Source organism: Macaca nemestrina, chromosome 3 (assembly GCF_043159975.1).
Source record: "Macaca nemestrina isolate mMacNem1 chromosome 3, mMacNem.hap1, whole genome shotgun sequence".
Taxonomy (NCBI): Eukaryota; Metazoa; Chordata; class Mammalia; order Primates; family Cercopithecidae; genus Macaca; species Macaca nemestrina.
In genome coordinates, this window is record NC_092127.1 from 48,555,877 (window position 1) to 48,579,006 (window position 23,130).

General features: G+C 39.4%; 1 protein-coding gene and 1 long non-coding RNA gene across 2 annotated transcripts in view; one reads left to right on the plus strand and one right to left on the minus strand.

The window, feature by feature from the left end:
• LOC105493288 (ring finger protein 150) overlaps positions 1-23,130 on the plus strand; it is a 287,223-nt gene that overhangs the window by 229,119 nt on the left and 34,974 nt on the right. The window contains exon 6 of the mRNA XM_011760826.2: positions 4,250-4,460. Within this exon, the coding sequence (XP_011759128.1) occupies positions 4,250-4,460 (211 nt within the window). The remainder of the gene's footprint in view (positions 1-4,249; positions 4,461-23,130) is intronic.
• On the minus strand, positions 11,900-21,493 carry LOC112428791 (uncharacterized). Its single transcript, XR_011620939.1, has 4 exons — positions 21,328-21,493; positions 20,243-20,333; positions 16,123-16,193; positions 11,900-12,151 (listed from the first exon to the last, which is right to left on the minus strand). It is a non-coding gene; the product is annotated as an uncharacterized lncRNA (long non-coding RNA).

The window sequence follows — 23,130 nt, forward strand, 5'->3', positions numbered from 1 at the left end:
AACAGAACATCCTCCCTGAAGAATAAGGCACTTTTGTGCTACTTCTCACAAAGCACAAAGGCATCCATGGATACCTTCTGTGCCTCCCAACCTTTTTCTGTTTTTCTCCTAGGAAATGACAAAGTCAGGATCTAGGAGGAATTTTGGATTTTGTTCCCCTTCATCCTTCTACCATTGGGTAGCACTATGTCTTATTTATATCAACAAGATGACTTCCATTTCACTGGACAAGTTCACAGTCTTCTCAATTAGAAAAGACTTCCTATATCAAACTGAAACCCTTTTTATACAGCTTAAACAAACTGTCTATAATTTTCCTATGTTCCATGTGTTCCATTTCTTCTTCTTCAAAGAAAATTGAAAAGAGCTTGTCACTCTCTGATAACTGATGTCTGTTGATGCTTCATCTCTGCATTCCTTACATATGCTAAGTGCTCAATAAATGTCTGTGGAGTTACAGCCCTTCAGAGCCTTGAAGGCTGCCAGTTATACAATCGTATTTATGAATTTCATCCTGATTCTCCTTTGAATAGTGTCAACTCACAAACAACTTGGTTGTAATCCTGATCTAGCATATTCAAATACAGGTGGCATATTATTTTTGGTTTTGGTTTTTGTTTTTGTTGTTTTAACAGAGTGTCCTTGTATCTACCCATGGTATAAGACAAATAAATTGAAAGTCAGAAACTGAGGATGTTATTTTGTAAGTGATTTATCTACAATGAAAATGAGAGCACAGTTCACTGATCACGCAATTCCTATAACAATAGGTATCATTTTCTATTATATTTTGCCAAGGGAAATATAATACTGAATGCAAAGAGTGGGGAGTCCTTTATTATCAGAAGCATTTTGATCTACATTACGGTGCTTCTCCCTCCATTCTATCCAGTCAGGTCTAGGTCTGTCTTGGTAGAATGACAGAATACAGTTTCAGCGAATCCTCCTCTAAGGTACCATATAACCTGGGACTTTCATATGCCAGCAACCACCTTCTATCACTATTATCCTGGTAGGAATAGGCTGATGATTTTTATTGAATGCAAAATCCTGTATAACTGGTGTATTCACAAGATTCTATTTAGCAGTTGCTTTATTAGAGGGGTTTCCCATGCTAACTTGAATTTAAATACCTGTGCAGTTTTCACTTGCAGATAGCATTTGACATCTTGTTTTAAATTTTATGATTGTGACTTCTCTTAAAGGTATGTAGATTTGGTTTCTTTTTAAAGTATTATTCCATTTGATGAACCATGTAGAGTGGATATAATCTGTGAGGTTCTGTAAAGTTGGTCTATTAAATATTATATCTAAGCCAAATTATTTGTGCTTGCTACTATTGACAGTTTCACTGTGCTACTTAGCTCTTTTGCCCTCTACCCACTCTGTTAAAGATAGCACGATTCCTAGTATCCCACAAAATGAAGAACAAAAAAAAAAACTGCACCAAAATTAAGAAAATATACAAAGAACAATACCATACCAACAGCTAGATCAACATTTTGAAAAATATGTCCATTATTACTGCATATGATTGCATTTAAGTATTTATGGCCAAAAAACAACCTGCACAGTACCCTCTCTGTGAAATCTTTTCCTCCTGAAAACCACCCCCCCCATAGTTGGTTTTGTTTAATAAACACCTGTGTATAGCATATCTTTGAATAGAATTTTACAGTTTTTCAAGTATTTTCTCAAATCCTCCCTTAATTGATTTAGGGCATATATTAACATGCCCAAGTTTCCAGGGCAGAAATCTGAGATGCAGATCAAATTTCCAAGTCAACATTTACTGAGCAGGACCTAGTCATTGTCAGTGGCACTATGTAGGGGCTTGGAGTCCAAAGTCAGTAGAGTGTGGTTGCTTCACTTTACAATGTCTGGGGACTAGCAGAGTGAGATCAGCACATTAACTAATAGCCATACAGCATGGGAGAAGTACCTTATAAAGTGCTTCCAGGATCAAAGATGCCTTCCTGGGAGGGAACATGCCTTAGAAAAGGGGACAGTGGACCTGAGAATTAAAGGGTGATTAGGAATTCACCAGGACCCAACTTGAGACCTTGGGATAGGAAAAAGAGGGTGATTGGATCAAATGTCATCCTGATCACAGGGACAATATAAGCTACAGTGTTGAGAGGAGGGAATGTTATGGTGTGCTCCATGTCTCCAAAGGGTGAAGGTAAGGCCAGAAAAGTAGGCTGGGGCCAGACTCTAGAGCATCTGCCTCTGTCCTGCCAGGGAGCATGTAATTCCTTCCTTGGGAGAAGAGAAGAAACACACCTGTGGTGGTTTTGTTTTTTGTTTGTTTGTTTTGTTTTGTTTTTTTGAGACAGAGTCTCGCTCTGTCACCAGGCTGGAGTGCAGTGGGGCGATCTCGGCTCACTGCAACCTCCACCTCGCAGGTTCAAGCGATTCCCCTGCCTCAGCCTCCTGAGTAGCTGGGACCACAGGTGCACGCCACCACACCCGGCTAATTTTTTATATTTTAGCAGAGACGGGGTTTCACCATGTTGGTCAGGATGGTCTCCATCTCCTGACCTCGTGATCTGCCCGCCTCAGCCTCCCAAAGTGCTGGGATTACAGGCATGAGCCACCGTGCCCAGCCCATGGTGTTTTTGGTTTGGTTTGGTTTGGTTTGGTTTTTAAAGAATGCTCTGATGAGAGAGTGCAGACTGAAATAAACTGGAGAAGAGATGTAAGTAGATAGGGAAACTGGTAATGGCGAGAGAATGTTCATAAACCCACTTGCTCATGTCCGATGTCAATCAGTAAATTTAGTAAATTCAGTGAATTGGTTATTCTATGAATCAGCTTTTGACAAATTGAGTTTCAGTGAATTGGCTCCCTTCCAATACAGCTAGAGAGGGCAAAAAGAAGAAAGAATACAGGAAAGAAATGAATGAGCTGAATTTGATGGGTTTATGGAATGGTAGAGCTCTCCAGCTGACTGTTAGGACACAGGTGTGGAGCTCAGGAGACTGGCATTACACAGCTAAGAGCAGAACACCAGGACAAGAGCCCAGCACTTTGCATTTCTAGCTTTGTGTTCCCTAGGAGTTGTAGGTTTTCTGTTCTGGTGAACTTGAAAAACAACAGTCATTATGATGTTAATTCAATCATTGTCAACCAGGGTTCTCCTCCCCTAATCCTGACCATCATGTTCTGCCTACTTTGGGAGTGTAAAACCATGTAATTATTATCCTTCAAGACAAAGCCGAAGTTCAGACCAGAGCAAAAGAAATCAACAGCTATTCTTAATACTGCTTAAGACAATATTCCTCCACCACCACCTTTTAAACATAATTTTGAGTTTGTGTAGAGACAGAACAACTGAAAGTTGTTTGAAAAGCTGTTTGTGGAAGAGATAGAAATATATTCATTTTTACTTCAAACCAGCAGAACTGAGACAAAAGAGTAAAACTTGCAAAGCGTAAGATTTTGCCCAATAATAAGAGAGTCCAACAATGCTCTGGCCAACACAGAGTGCCTTGCAAAGCGGAGAGCTCCCATTGCTATGTTCTTCAAGGGAAGCTGTCAATGATATTGAAGAGGAAAGTGTCCTGTAACCAATGGGCCATTGAACAAGGGGGTCTCACCCTAGTCTTATGATTCTAAGAATTTAATTTAGAGGATTTGACAAATGTATGATCAATACCATATTAAGGACATAGGAATATTTTTCTATAGCTGGCTTTAGGCCTATGTTTTTCTTAAATGTAGCCTTACCCTGTGCTTTGTGTGTGTTTGAGGGTATGTATGAATCTTTAATGAACAAACCATAATGATTCAGATTCTATCCTCCCTCCCACTCTCATCTCATTAGTATATTTGTAAACAACACATGAGTTTTAAGGGATAATGATCAGGCTACCAGCTACATTCTAGGTGTGGAGTAAATAATACTATATGGAAAGAAGTGCCTTCATTGTAAATTTCACATACTCCCCCTAAGTGATTATTTAAATGTAGAGATTTTGCTTATCTTGAATTAAAACTTTAATTTTTAACCTAAAAATTAAAAAGGAATCTTTTCAGTCTAAAATGAACCTTTAGAAAGGAAATTTTGGAAGATCTTTTTATGTTAATCTTATAGAAGCTATATGTAGAATGTTTTTAAATAAAGTGACTCAAGACGTAAACAATAAAGAACTTAATTTTTTCATGGAGACAAAATCTTTAGGCTATAGACATTTAATCTCTAAGTGGATGGTATATACTGAGAACAGATCCTTTTCTACCCCATCAGCCCAATGCCGACTGCATGGACGACTTGCCCACTGACTTCGAGGGCTCTCTGGGAGGTCCACCCACCAACCAGATCACAGGCGCAAGCGACACAACAGTGAATGAAAGCTCAGTCACTTTGGACCCTGCTGTCCGGACTGTGGGAGCCTTGCAGGTGGTCCAGGATACAGACCCCACCCCCCAGGAGGGAGAAGTCATCTTTACTACTAACAGTGAGTTCTGCCATACTTAAAGTGACATAGCCGGAAGGGCTGTTGCCTTGTAGGAATTGGATAAAAATACCTTTCCTCAAGAAGAAAAAAATATTGAATGAGTGCATCATTGCTAGGTTCATCTGTTATAACTGCCAGTTTTTAGAAGAACTGCCGTTCCTAGAGCCAGCAGGGCAGACAGCCCATGTGGTTGTGTGTGCCCATGCTCCAGCCTGCCCACACACTTGACACCAGGGCTCACACATCACAGCACTGCACACTCTCCATGTCCACTTCCCATGGTGCCTGAGGCACATAGGGTCATGGATCTGGAGCCTCTCAGACTGGAGGGCAGGTGAGGGGAGCAACTGCAAGGGGTGCTCAGCAGGACTGGGATAGGGCACAACCACACCCACTCACGTGCTCATGCTTGCATGTGTGTACACACATGCATTGGAGTCCCCTGAGTGTGCATGCGACTGTATGAACTAGTCTGGACCACACACAGGAGACTGCTTTCCTTGTTGCCGTAGGACGTGGATGTGAATAGCATCCCTTTAGATGGCCATATTTGCAAGAGACACTAAACCCCTGTGCACAGTGGCCCCGCATACTAAAATACCTTCTGGGTATTTTCCCCCATCTCCTACAGAGACAGTCACTAAATGCTGTTCTGTTTGATGGTAGTTTCCATAAAAATATTAAATTATGTATATTAGCATCAAGATTGAGGTAAACATCTAAAGTACCTACTATTCAGTCTAATATAAGAGATAAAAGCTTCAGGAGTTCTAAGAAAATCAGATGCAAATTAGCTCAGGTTTAAGGTTAAAAGAGTGAGTGGATATTGCAATTTTTAAACAAAGTGTATTTCTTTCTCTTGATAGAAGTAACCTATTCACTATAGAAATTTGGAAATGTAGAAAAGCAGATTGAAGCATTTGGGGATATTTTCTTTGAAGTTGGTCTTTTTTTAACATATTTGGGATTTTATAAAATTTATGAAAGCATGCTAAAATGTAAAGATATGTATTTTTCTGATGAAAAAACTTCCTTGTTGAAAAATTGAAAGAAAAAGGAAAGACTAAAAAAGAATGAAAAAAATCACTGAGGGCTCTACTACTTGGAAACAATCACTCTTAACCTTTTGATTTATTTCCTGATCATCTTTTATTATATAGCTGAGATGATCCCATGGGATTTGAACATTGAATGTTGTAACCATACCATTTTTACAGGACCTTGACAGAAGGTGACTTGAAGAGGAGTTTGGTGAGAAATATCTGCACATGCAAGGTTTACTAGTTTTTGATAAATAGGACCTTTACCTTGAGAAACTTGACTTTTACAGATATAAAGATCTCAGTATTGAAATGTTGACCGTTAGGCATTTAAAAGCTGTTAAAGATGGATTTTGATCCCTTTATTTTGAAGGTTTAGACAGGTGCAACCCAATATTAATATAATGCAAGTCATGCATGTAATTTAAATTTTTCTATGGCCACACTAAACATTAAAAAATAAATGAAGTTCATTTTAATAATATTTTTTTACTTAACCCTGTATATCCAAAATATTTTACATTTTTTTGGTACTCAGTCTTCAGAATCTGGTGTGTATTTTATTTACACTTATAGCACATTTCAGAATGTTTTTAAATAAAGTGGCTCAAGAAGCAAACAGTAAAGAAATTAATTTTGTATTAAGACAAAATATTGTCTCCAATATTAAAACTATTGAGACAATATTTAAAACTATTAAGACAATATAAACTTATATTTATCTTCAAAATTAAAACTATTGAGACACTATAAAACTAATTTATCTAGCTACATTTGAAATGCTTAGTAATCACATACAGCTAGTTGCTACCATATTGGAGTGCATAGATCTAGAATCCTAGTACTTTAAATGACAGAGAACGTTAAAGGTCATTTGATTCTTACCAAAATATACTACTAATTTTTGTCATGAGAAAATTATGCCCCAGAGGACTAAATGTCTGACTCAGGTCAAATAGTAAGTCCTCTTTTTGGTGTACCAAGTGGTCTCAAAATGTTTCCATTTATTGGACATCTTTGGTTACCATCACACAGATGGCCATAAGTGATCTTAGTGAAATATATTGGAAGGTCTGATAAAATTTTGCCAGCAGTTGAAAAACATGTAAGGCATGAGCATGCTTTTGAAAACAAAAATTTTTTAAAGGATCATTATCCTTGCAAAAGAATGACCATTTGATTTTCAAGAGAAGATATGTCATCTATCAGATTCCTTATTTTGAAGAGTGGCTACATACTTCATACATTTTAGCAAAGCCAAGATGACAAATAAAAAAGCATTTTAATTTAATGTGGGTTAAATTACATCCAAAATAAAAAATATGTAAATATATTGTGGGTTAAAATACTTCAAAAAATAGAAAAGTATGATCTATATCCATGTAATTTGTAATCCCTAAACTGTTTTTGCATAAAATAGACTCAGAGTGTTTAGTTCATAGCGACCATTCTGTAGATGTTTATTGAATGACTTGAGGTAAACGTGTTCAATCTAAGCTTGAAATAGAGACCTTCTGTTCATAACAGAAGAAAAGAATACCAGGCAATTTCGAAGGAAACTACTGGTAAAGATGGCATAAAGAAATAAGAGTGGTATGACAATACCTACAGTCAGAAGACTGATGGCATATATAAATATGGCTATCGGTTTCCTAGTATAGAAACTAAATTTTCTCACGAAATATTTTCCCTAAACCATATATTTCTGGTTAGTTTTATTTATTAGGATTTCTCAGAATTTTACAAATATGAACACTCTGGTTATTTGTTAATGGTTATACCATTAACTAAGTGGCTGTAATTCCGTAGGAGAAAAAGCCTCTGCTCTTTACAGATTTTTTTAATTGCCTAGTGACTTACTCAAATAAAGATTTAATGAATAAATGAACAAACACAAATGCATAACTAAATGAATCAAAAGATTCAAGTTTTCATCAACAGTATTGTACTCAACTCTAATGCTATTCAAAAATCATGAGGAGATAGACATAAGTGTTGTCGGATATACAATATTGCTATAAATTGCAAATAAATAACCCAGTGGAGGTTGGACATGACTTTTCTTCAAATTATTCTTTCCCCTCCTCACATCTCCACAGACCCAGGAAATTACTAGAAAGGAAGAAATAGCAGCAGCTAACAAATACGTTGTACCTATTACGTACCAGGCACCCTTTTAAGCCTTTTTCATGTATTAGCTCACCACAACCCTATGAGGTAAATAGTATTTTTATCTTCATCTTACTGATGCAGAAATGGAGGCATAGAGAGATTAATGTCACTGACCCAAGGTCATAAGTGACAGGTGGGGCTGGAACTCACTGGGCCACTGGCCCCAGAGCCCAGGCTTAGCGACGCTATGCTCAGAGACAGAACGGGCGGGGAAATTAACACAGTTACCTAGTCACTTCCCATTTAGTTTATTTGTTCAGTTCTTCTGTTTTTCTAAATCTCTTAAAAGATCAAAAATTTGTTTACTTCCTACTTATACTCTCATTCCAACCTCTATTCATTCTTTCCTGGCCCATGTGCAGTAGATCAAATGCATGTCAAAGTCATTTCAGCACTCATGGAGCAAAGATGTAGAACAGATTGCCTTCAGACTGAAAGTAGAAAAATCTAGCATTAAAGGATCATCTTCAGCTCCCAGGGAGAAAAAAAAATGAAAAACATTTGCAGAGCCAAGGAAATTCAAACTTGTTGCAAGTCTGACACTGGAAGAAAGATGTTTTTAAGTACATATTTTTAATGTTTCTGACATTTCCCCTTTTAAAACCTCACACGGCAGTCCTAGAACAGCGTTTCTCCTCCATCTTCATGTGAGTGGTCATTTGTATGAATGCCCACACGTCACTCACCAGTCTTTATCTGTAGGCCTGATCATGCCAAAAACACACTTTGCCTTTAACTTCTCAAGCTCAGGCTGCAGATTGTTGGATTTGCTTCCACAGGGGAAAACAGTTCCTTAGAACCAAAGGAAAACACAGTGAAACAGACAGCCCTGTATGTTTGGAGACTCAAGAGAGAAGCTAGAGAAAGACACAGAAAAGATGACTTTATTACACCTTCTTAAAAACGTTGAGTGCCACTCCACATCTTGGGGGGGTCTGAAACCTTCCTGTGATTTTTCAAGGAGGTTGTTGACATTGCCATTCATTTCTTTATTCCCCTTACTGAGTCACTACACAAGTCCTCTAGCACTGCCTGCAGATCGTTACCCACTTGGCCCTTCTTCCATCTCAGACTAGAGGGAACCAACTGTTGGCCCATGGAGGGTGGGAATGGCAGAATCAAGATATGGCACATCTGCCCATACATTCTGAAAAGCACTTGGCATGATGTGTCTGGCCAGGAGACCTGATCTTCAAACTTTCAGAAAGAAGCAGTACACATGAATTAATGTAAAGGCTAAAACTTGGCCAGTTGAAATGAAAAATGATATGGATTTCCTCTGGGAAATTTTCCTTTGCTAACTTCCCATCAACTCTGATCCTTGGGGAAAGAGGAGTGTATCTAACGTGTTGAACAGACAGTCATCCCTTGATACCCACAAGGAATTCATTCCATGATACCCCCTTTCCCCCAAAGATACCCAAATCTGAGGATGTTCAAGTTCCTTATATAAAATGGTATAATATTTGCATATCCTCCATACTTTTAAATCACCTCTTGATACTTATAATACCTAATATTATAGTTGTTCTAGCATATTGACTTTTATTTGTATTTTTTTGTTGTTGTATTATTTTTATTGTTCATTTTCCTTGAATATTTTTGAGCCATGGTGGGTGGTAGACCCAAGGCTCAGGCAGATGTGGGGGACCATTCAAAATGCATCTTTATTTTTGCTACATTGACACTTAAAATGTATTCAGTGGTTGTCAGAGTTCCTTGCCCCTGGATGAAAATTCTAGCAGGCCCAAGATTTTTCTGCTACTCTTGGGTAACTGATAGTTCTAAGAGTACCTTTAAATCCTAAGAGTCCCTGTAAGTTGCAAACACAGACCCCAAAAAAATTTTTTTTTCTGCTGGGCACTGTCCCTTGTATTTCCTACAACTTGGGACAGATGGGTCTCTCTTGCTTACTCATGAGCATCCTGCGCACCCAGGAGTCCATTTTCAGCCTCTGTCTCCTAATGTCTCCTCACCTCTCCAGGAGCTCCTTTTGGGTAGGGCCCACATTAACCCCATTCACCTCTAGGACACTGATACATCACCTGCCCTGACAGTCCTCTTCGAGGACAGCAGCAGTCTCCAGCCTTTGACCCCACGAAGGTCTTGGGCCTCCTCTCAAGGTTGCAGGCAGGAAGGAGACTGAGTTCACGAAAGTTTGAGACATTTTTGCTGAGTCCAACCTACAGGTAACATATTTCAAAATCTTGTTGAGGATTCCCTTGCAGCAATCCCTCACAGGCCTGGGATTGGAACATGCCCCTTCTCCACCCCTTTCACTAGAGGAGCAGGATTCAGCATGACATCGCTCTGTCCGTTGACAATTTCTTTACCAATTACCCCATCTTCTTTTCCTCCTTTTCCATTTTTATTGCCTCAAAACGGGTGATGGGGTCAAGAATTACCGAACAGGTTCCCCTTTATACATTTCATTGCACATCTGGCAATGGGGCACAGAGCAGAGTGATGGGTAGGGGAGGGAGAGTCTGTCTCCTGCTTCTTTGTTATTCACGTCACTTCAGTAGAAACTGAGGCAGAAAGAGTCCCATGAAAGTGCAAGAGAATTAACTCCTAAACGTCTTGATGGTTTTCAACTAAGGAGCACATTCTTAGCCACTATCTCTACTAAACTACAGGCCCTAAAATGGGTTAGCCTTTTTGGGGGGAAAAAAAATACATATATATGTATATATATTCACATACATATATATATATGTGAATACTTTTCAAAATGCACTTACAAGACAAAATTGTTAAAGCACAGCTGAAGCTACAGCACAGAGAAAAGTGGTTTTCATGCCAGCTCTGACACCTACCACTGCAAAACACCCAGGAGCTTTCCAGGGACACATACTCCAACTCATTATGGGAAAAACTTCCAAAGAGTTCATTCAGAGGTTTGTGTTTAGTCTGCAAGGATTTGCTTTCTCTAATTTGGGGAACTCAATATAAACTTCTCTATGGGATTCATTGCTCCCAAAGATGCATTCTCTTAAAATAAGGCCAGAAATGACATTTATTCTTTATATTTTTTAAGTTCCAAGTTTATTGAGGGACCAATTGATGAAGTATTTAGAACATCTCTATTCAAAACTTGTAAATGCCTGTAGACCTGCTCTGACCACAGCCCAAACAGCAAAACAAGAGAAAGAATGTGCATTCAGGACTTTTTCAGGGAACCTCTGTAAATCAAGACAACTGAGACAAAAAGGGAGGGTTGGCATAAATTTCACATTTCTGTTTCACATGTGCAGCTGCACGTTGCTGCATTTGCACAACAGCAATGTCCAGGTTTTATGTGACTACAGAATATACTGGTGCCCTCAGAAATAAACACATTTAAATCAACCATTCCAGTATTGATGAGGGAGTTGCAAGAGTGAGTAGCCATGTCTGCTTTTTTGATTTGCATTAAAGCCTGAAATGGCGAAGTCTCTGTTCTTGACTATGGATAAATATGCCAGCTGGAACCAACCAGGAGAATGATCTCCCTTGGTGCCTATAAGATTCACATTAGCCCTGGAAAGATGATTGCTTTGATTTGTGAGGACATTCCATTGTGGCAGGCAAGAGAATTAGCCAGCCATTTAAGATTTTAGGCCCCACTGTCATCTCCCCTTCAGGAAATAGTTAAGCCACAGCGACTACTTCTATATAAAACAAAGCATTTGCAGATTGTAACACTACTCCAGACAGTCATTTCCATGACTCTTAACGTGCCAGGTCCCTGGAGCAACATCACCCCCTTACTTCTGAGCCCTCTAGCTCACCAGCTCCATGTCAACAGACCTTTTTGTTTTTTCCTTATTTTTTAAATTTAATTTTCAGATCAAATTTAAATTTTCAATATTTATTTCTACACAACATTTTGGCTTAAATAACCTGCTATCATAACTATTATTGTTAAAATTTACACTAAAGTCTGTATAAGAACCAGGTGAATACTGCTTAACAGCATTTTGGGAGCAGAGGACTGTGATGTTTGGAGACAGGGTCTGTTGCATATAGGAATCCCAGAAGGAGACCAGGCTACAGCTGTGGACGGAGGCCAACTGTGCTGCTGTTCCAGCCTCCTCCACCTGCTGTCTTCTTAGCCATTCATCTGAAATGCAGATAGGCAGATGCTGGATCTCACAATGACCTTCACTAGTCTGAAGAATGTGGCGCAGGGAGAAAGCTGAGGGCACAGTTCCTTGCTAGGTTGGCTCAGTGGTGCCGGAAGGCAGCTTCACGAGAGACACAGCTGTTCCAAAAAGCAAAGATCTCTGCAATAAACAAATGCCTCCATCGTCAAGCTTTGCAGATGGCAACTCTCCAATCCATGATCCACAGGGTTTTGCACGATAACATTTCTCCTCCATTGAAAACACTTGCCAATCCAAGAAAGCCCACTGAAGGAGAGACTGCCAGGCCTTTCCTGTTTTGTGTGCCTGCTACTTCGGACAGGGAGGGTTGAGGATCTGCAGATTCACAAACAGCCTGTAAGAGAATCAATCAATTTAGACCGTAGATATATTGCCACTTGGAGCATTCAGCCTGAGTATGACACAACCACTCACCCAGAAGAAACTTGTCTTCCTGAACTGAAGTAACTCAGCCAACAGATTAAATCCATTCATTCATTGCTAGGAGATTGTCTCATATGCCCTGAGTTACTCATTGATAGCACCATCTCCAATGGATTAATTCCTCACAATGGTGTCTTGCTTTTGACATGGCTCAGCAGCTGTTACCAGCATGAGCCGGGCAAAGGGCTTGGGGGACAGACCTGCAGTTTACCAGACAGTGACACACTGTGCATGGATCTCGGCAGTGAGGCAGCAGCTGATGGCAGGAAACACAACTGACAGGTCAGCACTTTTTCAGTGTCTGAAGAGGGTCTCGTGTAAATAAGATAACATTTCTGTTTGCATTTCGATTCTAAAGCAAATCATGGGGAAGTGCCATCATTCAGAGATTAAGAAAGCAGGAGCAGCTGAAAATGCCTCTTGGCTCACATAAGAACTGGCTTTGAAAATTCAGAGTCTGAGGGTTCTGTAAGTCAAAATATTTCCGAAGTGAAATTCAGTGGTTCAGAAGAAAGGAAAGTGTCACTATTAGGACATCATTGGAGCTACTTGAGGTAAACTGATATCACGGAAACACCACTAGCCAGAGGCAGGAAAATTGGGGTCTTAGTCCTGGTTTGGCCCCCAGTTAGCTGTGTGACCTTGAACAAGTCACTTACCCTTTCTGCATTTCTGTTAGGTGATTTCTAAGATCTTTTTCAGGCCCCTAGCGCCATGATTAAAGTTAGAACGCCTGTCTTAGCGCCTTTCCAAGTCTCACTAGAAAGGTTCAAGGTCTTGCATCCTCACTTACAAGCCCTTCTCGCCATCTTTCTCCTTCCGGCACCACTGAGCCAACCTAGCAAGGAACTGTGCCCTCAGCTTTCTCCCTGCGCCACATTCTTCAGACTAGTGAAGGTCATTGTGAGATCCAGCATCTGCCTATCTGCATTTCAGATGAATGGCTAAGAAGACAGCAGGTGGAGGAGGCTGGAACAGCAGCACAGTTGGCCTCCGTCCACAGCTGTAGCCTGGTCTCCTTCTGGGATTCCTATATGCAACAGACCCTGTCTCCAAACATCACAGTCCTCTGCTCCCAAAATGCTGTTAAGCAGTATTCACCTGGTTCTTATACAGACTTTAGTGTAAATTTTAACAATAATAGTTATGATAGCAGGTTATTTAAGCCAAAATGTTGTGTAGAAATAAATATTGAAAATTTAAATTTGATCTGAAAATTAAATTTAAAAAATAAGGAAAAAACAAAAAGGTCTGTTGACATGCCATCAAATAACGAATTCACTAGTTCAATACGTACTTTGCTTTAACGTCCCCTGCAAAAATGTGCTTTTTACTACAGTGAAAATTATGCCTTTGCATGATATACTTGGCTTCAGAAAATGTGTACCAAATTGTAAAGAGCGTTGCCTTTTTACATGCTATATTTGCATTACACTAGCATATAGGTTCATTTTATAAGTTAGTGACTTTCATTTTTACAGTAAAATTACTTCCCAGTGCTCACGCTAATAACTTGTAGCTACCCTATATTTTTTCCATGCTATTGGCCTCCTTAGTGAAACAATCACCAACCCTGTTCATTCTGCTTTTTAAATATCTCTCCATGTGCCATTTCCCTCTGCCACTACTATAATTCATGCCCTTATCAGCTCTTATCTCCCTGTATCTGGTCCTACCATCCTCCAGTCTGTGCTCATCCTGCTTCCTGGGTAGTCATTTATAGAAACCTGTTTTTGTCAGTGTTTTGCTCCAAACATTTTTATTATCTATGGGTTACAATCTCCATCTGCCTAATCTAACAAAATCATTAAGCATTTGGCCTCTGCATCTTTCTCCATGACTCTTCACCACTCCCATCTGGTTCTTTACACAGAAGCATTTTAAGCCACTTGTGGTTCCAGGTACACTGTCTTCCCATGCTTCTCTCTCCACCTGCCAAATCCTATATATCCTTCCAGCACATCTCATCTGCTGTATTCTCTGAGATATTTTCTCTGCTCCTCCAAGCAGAATCTGGTGTTTCTTTTACAATTATCTACTTTCAAATAGCTATCTCTGGTACAATTTCTTGAGAAATCGCCCGTTACTCCCTTAAATGTATAGATCCTCAAAGGCTTGGACTGTGTGACTTTTTACCTTTATGTTCTAAAACCCAGCACAGTCTATGGCATACAGTTAGATTTAATAAACATTAGTTGGATGAGTAAATGAATATGTTGAATTTTAAGGGAAACCAACAACAGTAATGAAAGGTAAAGGAGAATGTATTGCAATGTATATTTATATTTTGGCTGCTAATGAAAATAATAAATATATTTTCCAATGATATTCAGGCTGGACCAAGGCACTAGCAAACAATTCTCTGTATAGCCAGTTTCTGTGGAACGAGAGTGTGACCCTACCCCTGTGTGAAAGAGGAGCACAGTGTTAAATTGGTCCCCCATCACAAGAGGAGAGGGAGACTAATGCCTTGTAGAAATGGACTGACGATTTATTATTTATCGTTATTGATATTGTACTATGCAGCAGAAATGGAATTAAAAGCATCAGAGAGAGATGAAATAGCGGAAACAGCAGCAAAGGAAAATGTCACGGAGAAAGATTCTAACGTCTAACTGTGCATAAATTTCTGCAAATGCCCTGCTAATGTCATAAAACCAAATGCCCAGAAACCACTGAAGACTTAAATGCAGCTTTTCATTTTTGTTTTATACCATCTACATGACCCTTACTATTTTATATTAACCCATGATAAATAAAGATGACCCTACTGTGAGATAATGTAGGTTTCAAAAAACTGCATGACTTGGGAGTCAGACAGATCTGGACTCAAATCTTGGTCTGGCCACTTACTTACTAGCTGTCACCAATTCACTTAATATATCTGGGCCCCAGTTTCCTCTTCATGGAAATTGTCAAAATAGAACCTACCTCATAGGTTTGTTGTAAAGATTAAATGAATCAATATATATATAAAGTTCCTAGCTTGGTGCCTGACATTTAAGAAATTATAAATGTTACTTCTCTCCCCACCCCACACACCACCTCTTCATGAGAATGATATTGGTCAGACACATCATGGTATATATATTGATGAAATCGAAATTTCTAGATATAAAAATGTCTGCAGGGTATCTTTGTCAGTTTCCAAGATGTAGTGTCGAGGCCTGAGAGCTCTAGATTGTATCCTAAACCATCTGCTTGTGGGAATGAAAACTGACATCACCTTGCTCTTCTTCAGTTACCACGACTACTTTAGTTCCTGAGCAGGATGGCTTGCTTGCTTGTAGTTATTTCTCTTTTTCTCTAATTGATCATTTGAGTGTTACTGAGTTACTAGCTACAGTCTTTATGACCATGATCTCATATAAAAGTATGAGTGTCCTTACAACCTTATTTCCAGAGAAACATCTGAGGTTATCAGCATCATCACTAGTCAGCCCATCAGTAAATCGGCAACCCGTTAGTGTCAATTCCTAGAAAGTTGTAATTATGCCCTTTCTACACATGACTCTGTATTGTATTCAACAGACAGTGGCCCTGCCAGTAACCTTAGTGTTTTGAGCATAATGACCTGTAGACAACTGCTCTATGAATAAAGCAGCAATTTCAGATTTCTAGGTCTTCATGATCTTTTTGTGTTTATAAGTTGAACCTCAGGGGACAACTTGGAAGAAAATTTTGGAAATATCCACGCTATTAGGTTGGTGCAAAATAAATTGCAGTCATGGCAGAAACCGCAGTTTCTTTTGCACCAACCTAATCTCCAAGTTTGCAGCAAATGGGACAGAGAGAGAGAGAGAGAGAGAGAGAGAGAGAGAGAGAGAGAGAGAAAACCTACTAAGATACCTTTTAAAATACAGAAATATCTAACTCCCTCACCAGTTTCTTCTGTGGTGATCCTCACTGCAAGTTTCTCCTCGCCTTTGGGGAAAATTTTTCAGGGAAAACTTCTGGAGAAAAGAAAATATATTGCAGCTCAAGTGATTTAACCAGACTCTCCTCCCCACATCTCTCCAGGACACAATTGTGGTTATCAGTTAGGACACCCTTCATTTTGTTTGGATAATTTGGAGCGTGCAAGGATGCTTAGAAGACAGTTCTTCCTCCTCGCTCCATAGGCTTCCCAAGGAGCACACACCAGGACACCAGGATAAGAGTCAAGCCAGGTTCCTTGTGCACACACACACACATGCATACACTCATGCACACACATGCACACACACCACCACCACCAATCTCCAGCCTTGGCTTATCATTCAGAATAACTGGATAGAGTTCGATGTAGAATTAGATGTCTAGAAATTTCCAGGATTATTCTAGGCAGAGGTATCAAACTGGTGCCACCTGTGACTCTGCCTGCCTACATATGAAATGTGTTTTGTCTTCAGAATGCTTCTGATAAAGTTCAGTGAGGAGCCCACATTTAAATTTGGCAAGGTTTTACATAGAAACCTGAATTTTTAATTTGGAAAAGCTGGAAGCTGCAGGAATCCTGGGCCACATTTCCTTATGGTGACACTTGGTTCAGCCTTTTTAAGGCAAAGCAAGTCCTCTGCAGTTCACTGCAGCCTTGCAATCCCAAATTTATGGACAGTTTCAGGGCAGCAGTACTTCTTTCACACACAGTGCTAAGATCAATGTTTTGAATGTTCCTATTAGATCTCATTTAAAAAAAAAAAAAAACCCTATTAGTAGAATCACACTGATATCTAATGTTCGCAGCACGGAGGAACAATTAGTAGATTTATAGACTAGAGTTCCATCAAAATTTTTTTGTCAAACAAATCACTCATTTCTCTAAATTAAGACGTATGCCTTAATCAGGGCTGTCAGCACAATAAAGTATTGGCTGCATTTAATACTCCTGCTGTGCACAAGAACAGTGGAATGAATTTTTAAAAGAAAAATAATACCGTAATAATACTGCCACTGTTATTTAAATAAGGAGTTAATTAGAAAATAGGATTTAGAAATCAAAGTTTAAGCAGGAACTCAATGGATTAAAAAGCGTATTTTCCTTGTTAAAAAACTGAGATAAAATATGTGTAGTTGGATACATAAATACTTGCATACACAAGCACATACATGCATGCATATGTGGAAGCATGTGTGCCTGTGCACATCTGTATACCAAGTGTGCCCATGCACCTATGTAGGAAAATAAACCTACAACATGTTCATATATGCATAGCATATGTGTCAGACATTTGTACCTAAAGCAGTACTTTGACACACATGCACATCTGTGCTTTTATCTAGCATAAATGCATGCCCGCACATATACATACATGTTACTCAGTACCATCAACTTTATGTCATAGTAGCTAGCCATGTCTCAGCAGGGATCATAGAAATTTCTGGTCATGGGTCTCCTGATTACTCCTAGAAATGAAACTGTAGTTGCAGCTTACCTCATAAGAGAGAGAACTCAAAAAAAAAAAAAAATGTGTGCATCATTTTTTTTCTTAAGTGAACCTAAGGCTCTCTAATATCTGGAAAAATTTAAATATGCCTCTACAAGTAAGGCAGTTCCTAATTTTAGGAGTAGTATATTCCTAGCATCCAAGCCCTATGATAGAACAACACCTTTGGGGCCAAATAAAATTGTATGTGTCCATCCACACTGAGTGGTAGTAGTCTCTTCATCTGGTGGGGCATCAAGGAACACGATCAGATGCTAAAGGCACTATAAGTAAAGTGTAGGTCTTTGTTAGACAGCAGAGAGAGGTGTTGAAATTCCCCATCCCTCATTTATGTCCCTGAAAATAATGTACGTTCTTGGTAGTAAAGCTAGGTCAAGGCCCAGCCCTGCCACCTGCTATCTGTGTAACTTTGGACAAATGGCTCAACCTCTCTGTACTTCTAGTTCCTCATCTGTAAAATGGAGGTAATTTAGAGAATACCTACCTCATGGGATTAAATGTAATGCAATAATCCTTAGAAAAGTACCTGGTCCATAATAAGCATTCAAAAAAAAATGTTACTATATAGAAGAGAAGGTGAAGGGGCTCACACACTATTAAACTTTGTGCCAAGAATGTTACAGAGAGCTTTACATATTTTAGCCTTTTCAATTATCACTCTTTTATATCTAAGAAACTGAATTAGAGAGCAGTCTAGGAACCACGTCAGAGGTCACACATGGGGTAAATGGTAGAGCTGGAGTGAAAATTCTTGCACTCTCATCGAAGTCCAGATTCTTTCTCTAGTTTCTCAAACCAGTTTCTAGCTATGGTCTGAACACCCACCTGGGCTGTAGTTGGAGTGCAGATCCATAGGCCCCTCCCCGGATCTACTCAATCACAGTTTCTAGGGGTAGGCTGAGAATTGTCACTTCTATCAGGCTTCCTGAGTAATTCGTTCTAAAGCCAGAGTTTCAAAATGTCTGCCCAGCAACCCCAGAGTGCCTGCGCGAGGAAAGCAGAACCCAAGACAATGCACACATTATAACTGGTATCTTATCCCTACAGCTCCTTGACATTTTCTCTATATCCACCCTGATATTAATTGTATGCAGGGGTACTGGAGTTAGAACATTCTCTTCAGTCAAACTAACTTTACCTATTTCTTGTTTACTCTGCTTTGGGAGTTTCCCCCACTGAACACTTGAGTACAATTGTATGTGCTTGATGCTTGGAGGATCGTTCTTAATAGACCCATGCTGTATATTGACACATGCAGTAAAGATGACCACTGGATCCTTACAGCACTGGTCCAAATCCCAAAATACATTTATAGAAAATACAAGTAGGTTTTTACTTAGTCATGCCTTACTTGTGATCTTGATGGAGGTTTAATACTAGCAGCCAACATTGCTATCTGGGCAGAAGGCTGCTGCCTTTTGATTGTTATAATAATGGCTCCTTTGCTCATGAAACACCCCCGACCTGATGTGTGACCTACGCACTGTGGTGCAGGCATTCTCTTACAGTTTTAGCATAAGCCATAATTCTAGAATCATCTACTAGAAAAAGGAAGTGCTTCCTGTAGAAAAAAAATTCTTTAAAAAGATACTAAAATAAGTCCTTGAACAAGCAGATCAAAAGACAAGTTTTGAAAGAATTACCATTGGTTTTCTCAGATGCATAATTTTACTGAGGGAAGAATTATTTGGTGTCATAAAATTAACTACTATAAGAAAAAGGATAAGGCAACAAGGTTACATTTTATAGTTTATTTGGGTGCATTGCAGCTAAGATCTGCAGCACAGAACTAAGAGTTGGTAACTGCTAAGCAGAATGATCTGCCACCAAAGTTAAAAGTATAGACAATGTATTCTGGGAGCTGATAATTGGCAGGAGGTAAGAATGGTAGGGACTCCATTTTTCTTTGTTTTTATTTTCCTATCTTGAGGAACGATTACAGTTATGGAACATATGGAACCATAGCTTTGCTCTTATAATGTATATAGGCTACTTTCCTACAGAGACATATGTTTTTTGCTTCCAAGGCATATTGTGGGGACTTTGACTTACATTGATGCTTGGCTGTGCTTGTAATATGCCCATTTTCTACTTCCAGGGCTGTCTCAGTGCCTAAATATTCACCTTCTCCTTAGAGAAACCCTCTCTCTGAAAACACAACTATAAAATAGAAAAATATATCACTTCTGATGCAGGAATTCCCATCAAAGTTTCGAGGGAAAAATATTCAAACAGTCTCAGAAATCCCAGTCAGCTCTCATGCTACCTGTGCCTCCTGACCCTCTCCAGGAGATTTTTCTCTTAAAGGGAGTGGGAGGAAACCAAAAGCGACCTGGAATTTAGTCTCTAGTGGGTTAATGAAAAGGATCTACAAAGGTAATGTTCTCAAGGACCCTCACTTTTTTATGCCAGGCTTGCAGATTCCGGGGGTGAGAAAGAGTCTGCTCTCCCTGGGAGTTCCCTGAATTGAAGATGCTCCCTTGGTATCCATGGAGACTCAGGCAGCTCAGCCCCAGATGAGCAAGTAATATGTGACTTGGAGATTTATGGATTTGTTCACTCTGCACCATACTTACCATTATTGACAAGGCATCTACATTACAGGAAACTGTCGACATAGTCTCAGGCAGCTTTCTTCATGGCAAAATAATATAAAATATTTGCAGGCTGGACAAAAAAGCATTGAAGATCTATTCAGCACCTACTATTTAGGACATGAGCCACGTTTGTGGCTGCAGATTTTTTAAGAATACAAGTTCAAAATGTGCATTGATTGTGTGCTACTGGGAAGCACTGGCAAAATCATAAAGCAGGCACCAATTAAAGGAAGGGACCCAGGAGCTCTATCATGGACAAATATTTAGGGTTATTTGTCCTAAATATTTATGGAGTTTAAAAAGTGGGGGATGGGGCTCATTGTAAACATCAGTGATCATCCCAGAAAGCAGCAGCATGATCCTTTAAAAAGAAGTAAAAATTCAGAAACTTCATGGGCCACATGTTAAAATGACTTTCTGTTGTGGAAAGGTCACAGAATATATTAACAATAACTTGGGAGAGAAGACATTATAAAACACTCTGAAGACACCTAGAGGACCTCATCAGAACTTAATCTGGAAGTCTGTTTCATTAATTAAACACAGCTATTTTACCAAAAGATGTTGGTGATTTAGCATAAGATTTATTAATGCCAATTCTGAGCTAGGATGACATTGCCCCTCCTCTGAAGGAATTTAGGTTTGAACAGATGTAAAACAGATGTGTACAAAATAGCAGTTACTTTGCCAAGTGCTCTTTCTTAAGAACAGATCTCATTTGCCAGATCTGCTAAAAGCTTTGTCTACATAAGGGATTTGCATAGCTTTCCTGAGTTTAGAAAGAGACAGAGAAAGGAATCATCACTCTTCAGCTTGTGGAGGAAATACTAAAACCTTAACCCCCATGTTAAATTCCAGGAACTGTCTATGGACTTGTTGAGGGAATTTGGCCTTTTGTACATATATTGAAGAATATTAGGATGAAGGGCCTCTGTCTTAGATTTTGCATTCCTAATACTAGAAAATTACTAGTTTTTAAGTTTTAAAATTTTAAGAATTTTCCTAATTCTGTGTTTATTATGTGCATGTTCAGCCACTTATGATAATCCAAATCTAAACGATACCTTTTCAGTTCTTCTCACATCTTCATTTTTAAGCTTCACAAGTCCACTGCCAGAACAACTGGCTTATTCACACCCCCACCACTGCCCACTTCAGGGACAATTCCACACAGGTGGCCCCTTTTCTTAGGGAGGTTCTAAAAGAGAAACAAGGAAACAGAAAATGATCTTAAAAGGTACCTAGTAAGGTGGAGTTGGAAACAGCAGGAATGAGATTCCTGGCCCACAATCAATGGATTGCTTGAGCTCGCTGCTCAGTCTAGGTCTTGTTTCTCTTCGCCTGCTCTATGGTTTTGCCTTGATTCCTTAGCATGATGTACTCCACATAGGATTGATATCAAAAGAGCATGAGTCCCCTTCCCCAGTGTTTTATCCTTTCAAAAAATCAACATGATGTCTTCAGATTTTCCCATTTATTTATTTAGTACATTCAAGTGATAACTTTTACATTTCTTTTATATCTATAGCATTAGAGACGGAGTCTTGCAAAATAAGCCCCTCACCCCTGAGAAATTCCAGTCTGCTCTAGTTAGGAGAAAAAACATCCATGGGCGGAATATTTAAATAATGAAATAAGACAGTGCTGTTAATCACATGTCTGGAATATTGTGAATAAAAGTGTTCTTTGGAGAAAGGCCGGGGGGTGGTCACGGTGGCAGGACTACCCTCGGACCTTTTTTTTATTTTAAGAAATGGATCTCACTCCATCTCCCAGGCTGGATTGCAGTGGTGCAATCATGGCTCACTGCAGACTCAATCTTTTGGCTCAAGCAATTCTCTTACCTCAACCTCCTGAGTAGCTGAGACTACAAGTACACACCACCACACTCAGCTAATTTTTTAACTTATTATTTTTTAGAGGGGGGGTCTCACTATGTTGCCCAGGCTGGTCCCAAACTCCTGGCCTCAAGCGATCCTCCTGCTTGGGCCTCCCAAAGTGCTGGGATTACAGGCATGAGCCACACTACACCAGCCTCCACAGACCTTTTACTCTAGGGTACATTTTGGCTACATCCCTCCCGAGGGAGAAGGAACCTAGGAGGCCAAGAAGTCGCCCAGACTCCCTAACCCACTTTCTGGAGACAGAGTTAGCAGGATACAAAATTGCCATTGTATGGAAGGCTGAATTGGCCACACCTTTCCCTTTGAGTTTTTAACAAAAGTCTTTTTCAAACCCGATATTTGTGTACAGTTCAAATGTAATAAAGAGATCAACTTAAACTGCACAGGCTGGTGAAGTATAGGTCCTTCCACTCCCTTGTTGTTGCATCACTGTAAGCAGAGGCCTTTGGCAGAATTAATTTTAGCCATCAGATGCTTGTTTTGTTTTAGCTTTTCAGGAAACAAAGGTCAGATTAGCAAAGGAAATATAGATCTAATTAGTAAAGTAAATGAGGGGGTTCAACAGCTTCAACAGATTCATTACACTATTAATTAGTCATCTGCTTTTGTACATTGCTATATAGGTGTCCCTCCATCCAACTGCATATCAAAAATATTCAGGAAAAAAAAATCTCAATCCAACAGTAGAAAATAGTACAAATAAAATATACAGTACAATAACTATTTAGGTAGCGTTTACATTATATTAGGTGCTATAAGTAATCTAGAGATGATTTAAAGCAGCAGTTCCCAACGTTTTTGGCAACAGGGACCAGTTGCTTGGAAGAGAATTTTTCCACAAGAGAGGTGGTGGGGGGTGGGGCAGTGGTGCTTTCAGGATGAAATTGTTCCACCTCATCAGGCATTAGTTAGATTCTCACAAGGAATGCACAGCCTAGATCCCTCACATGCACAGTTCACAAT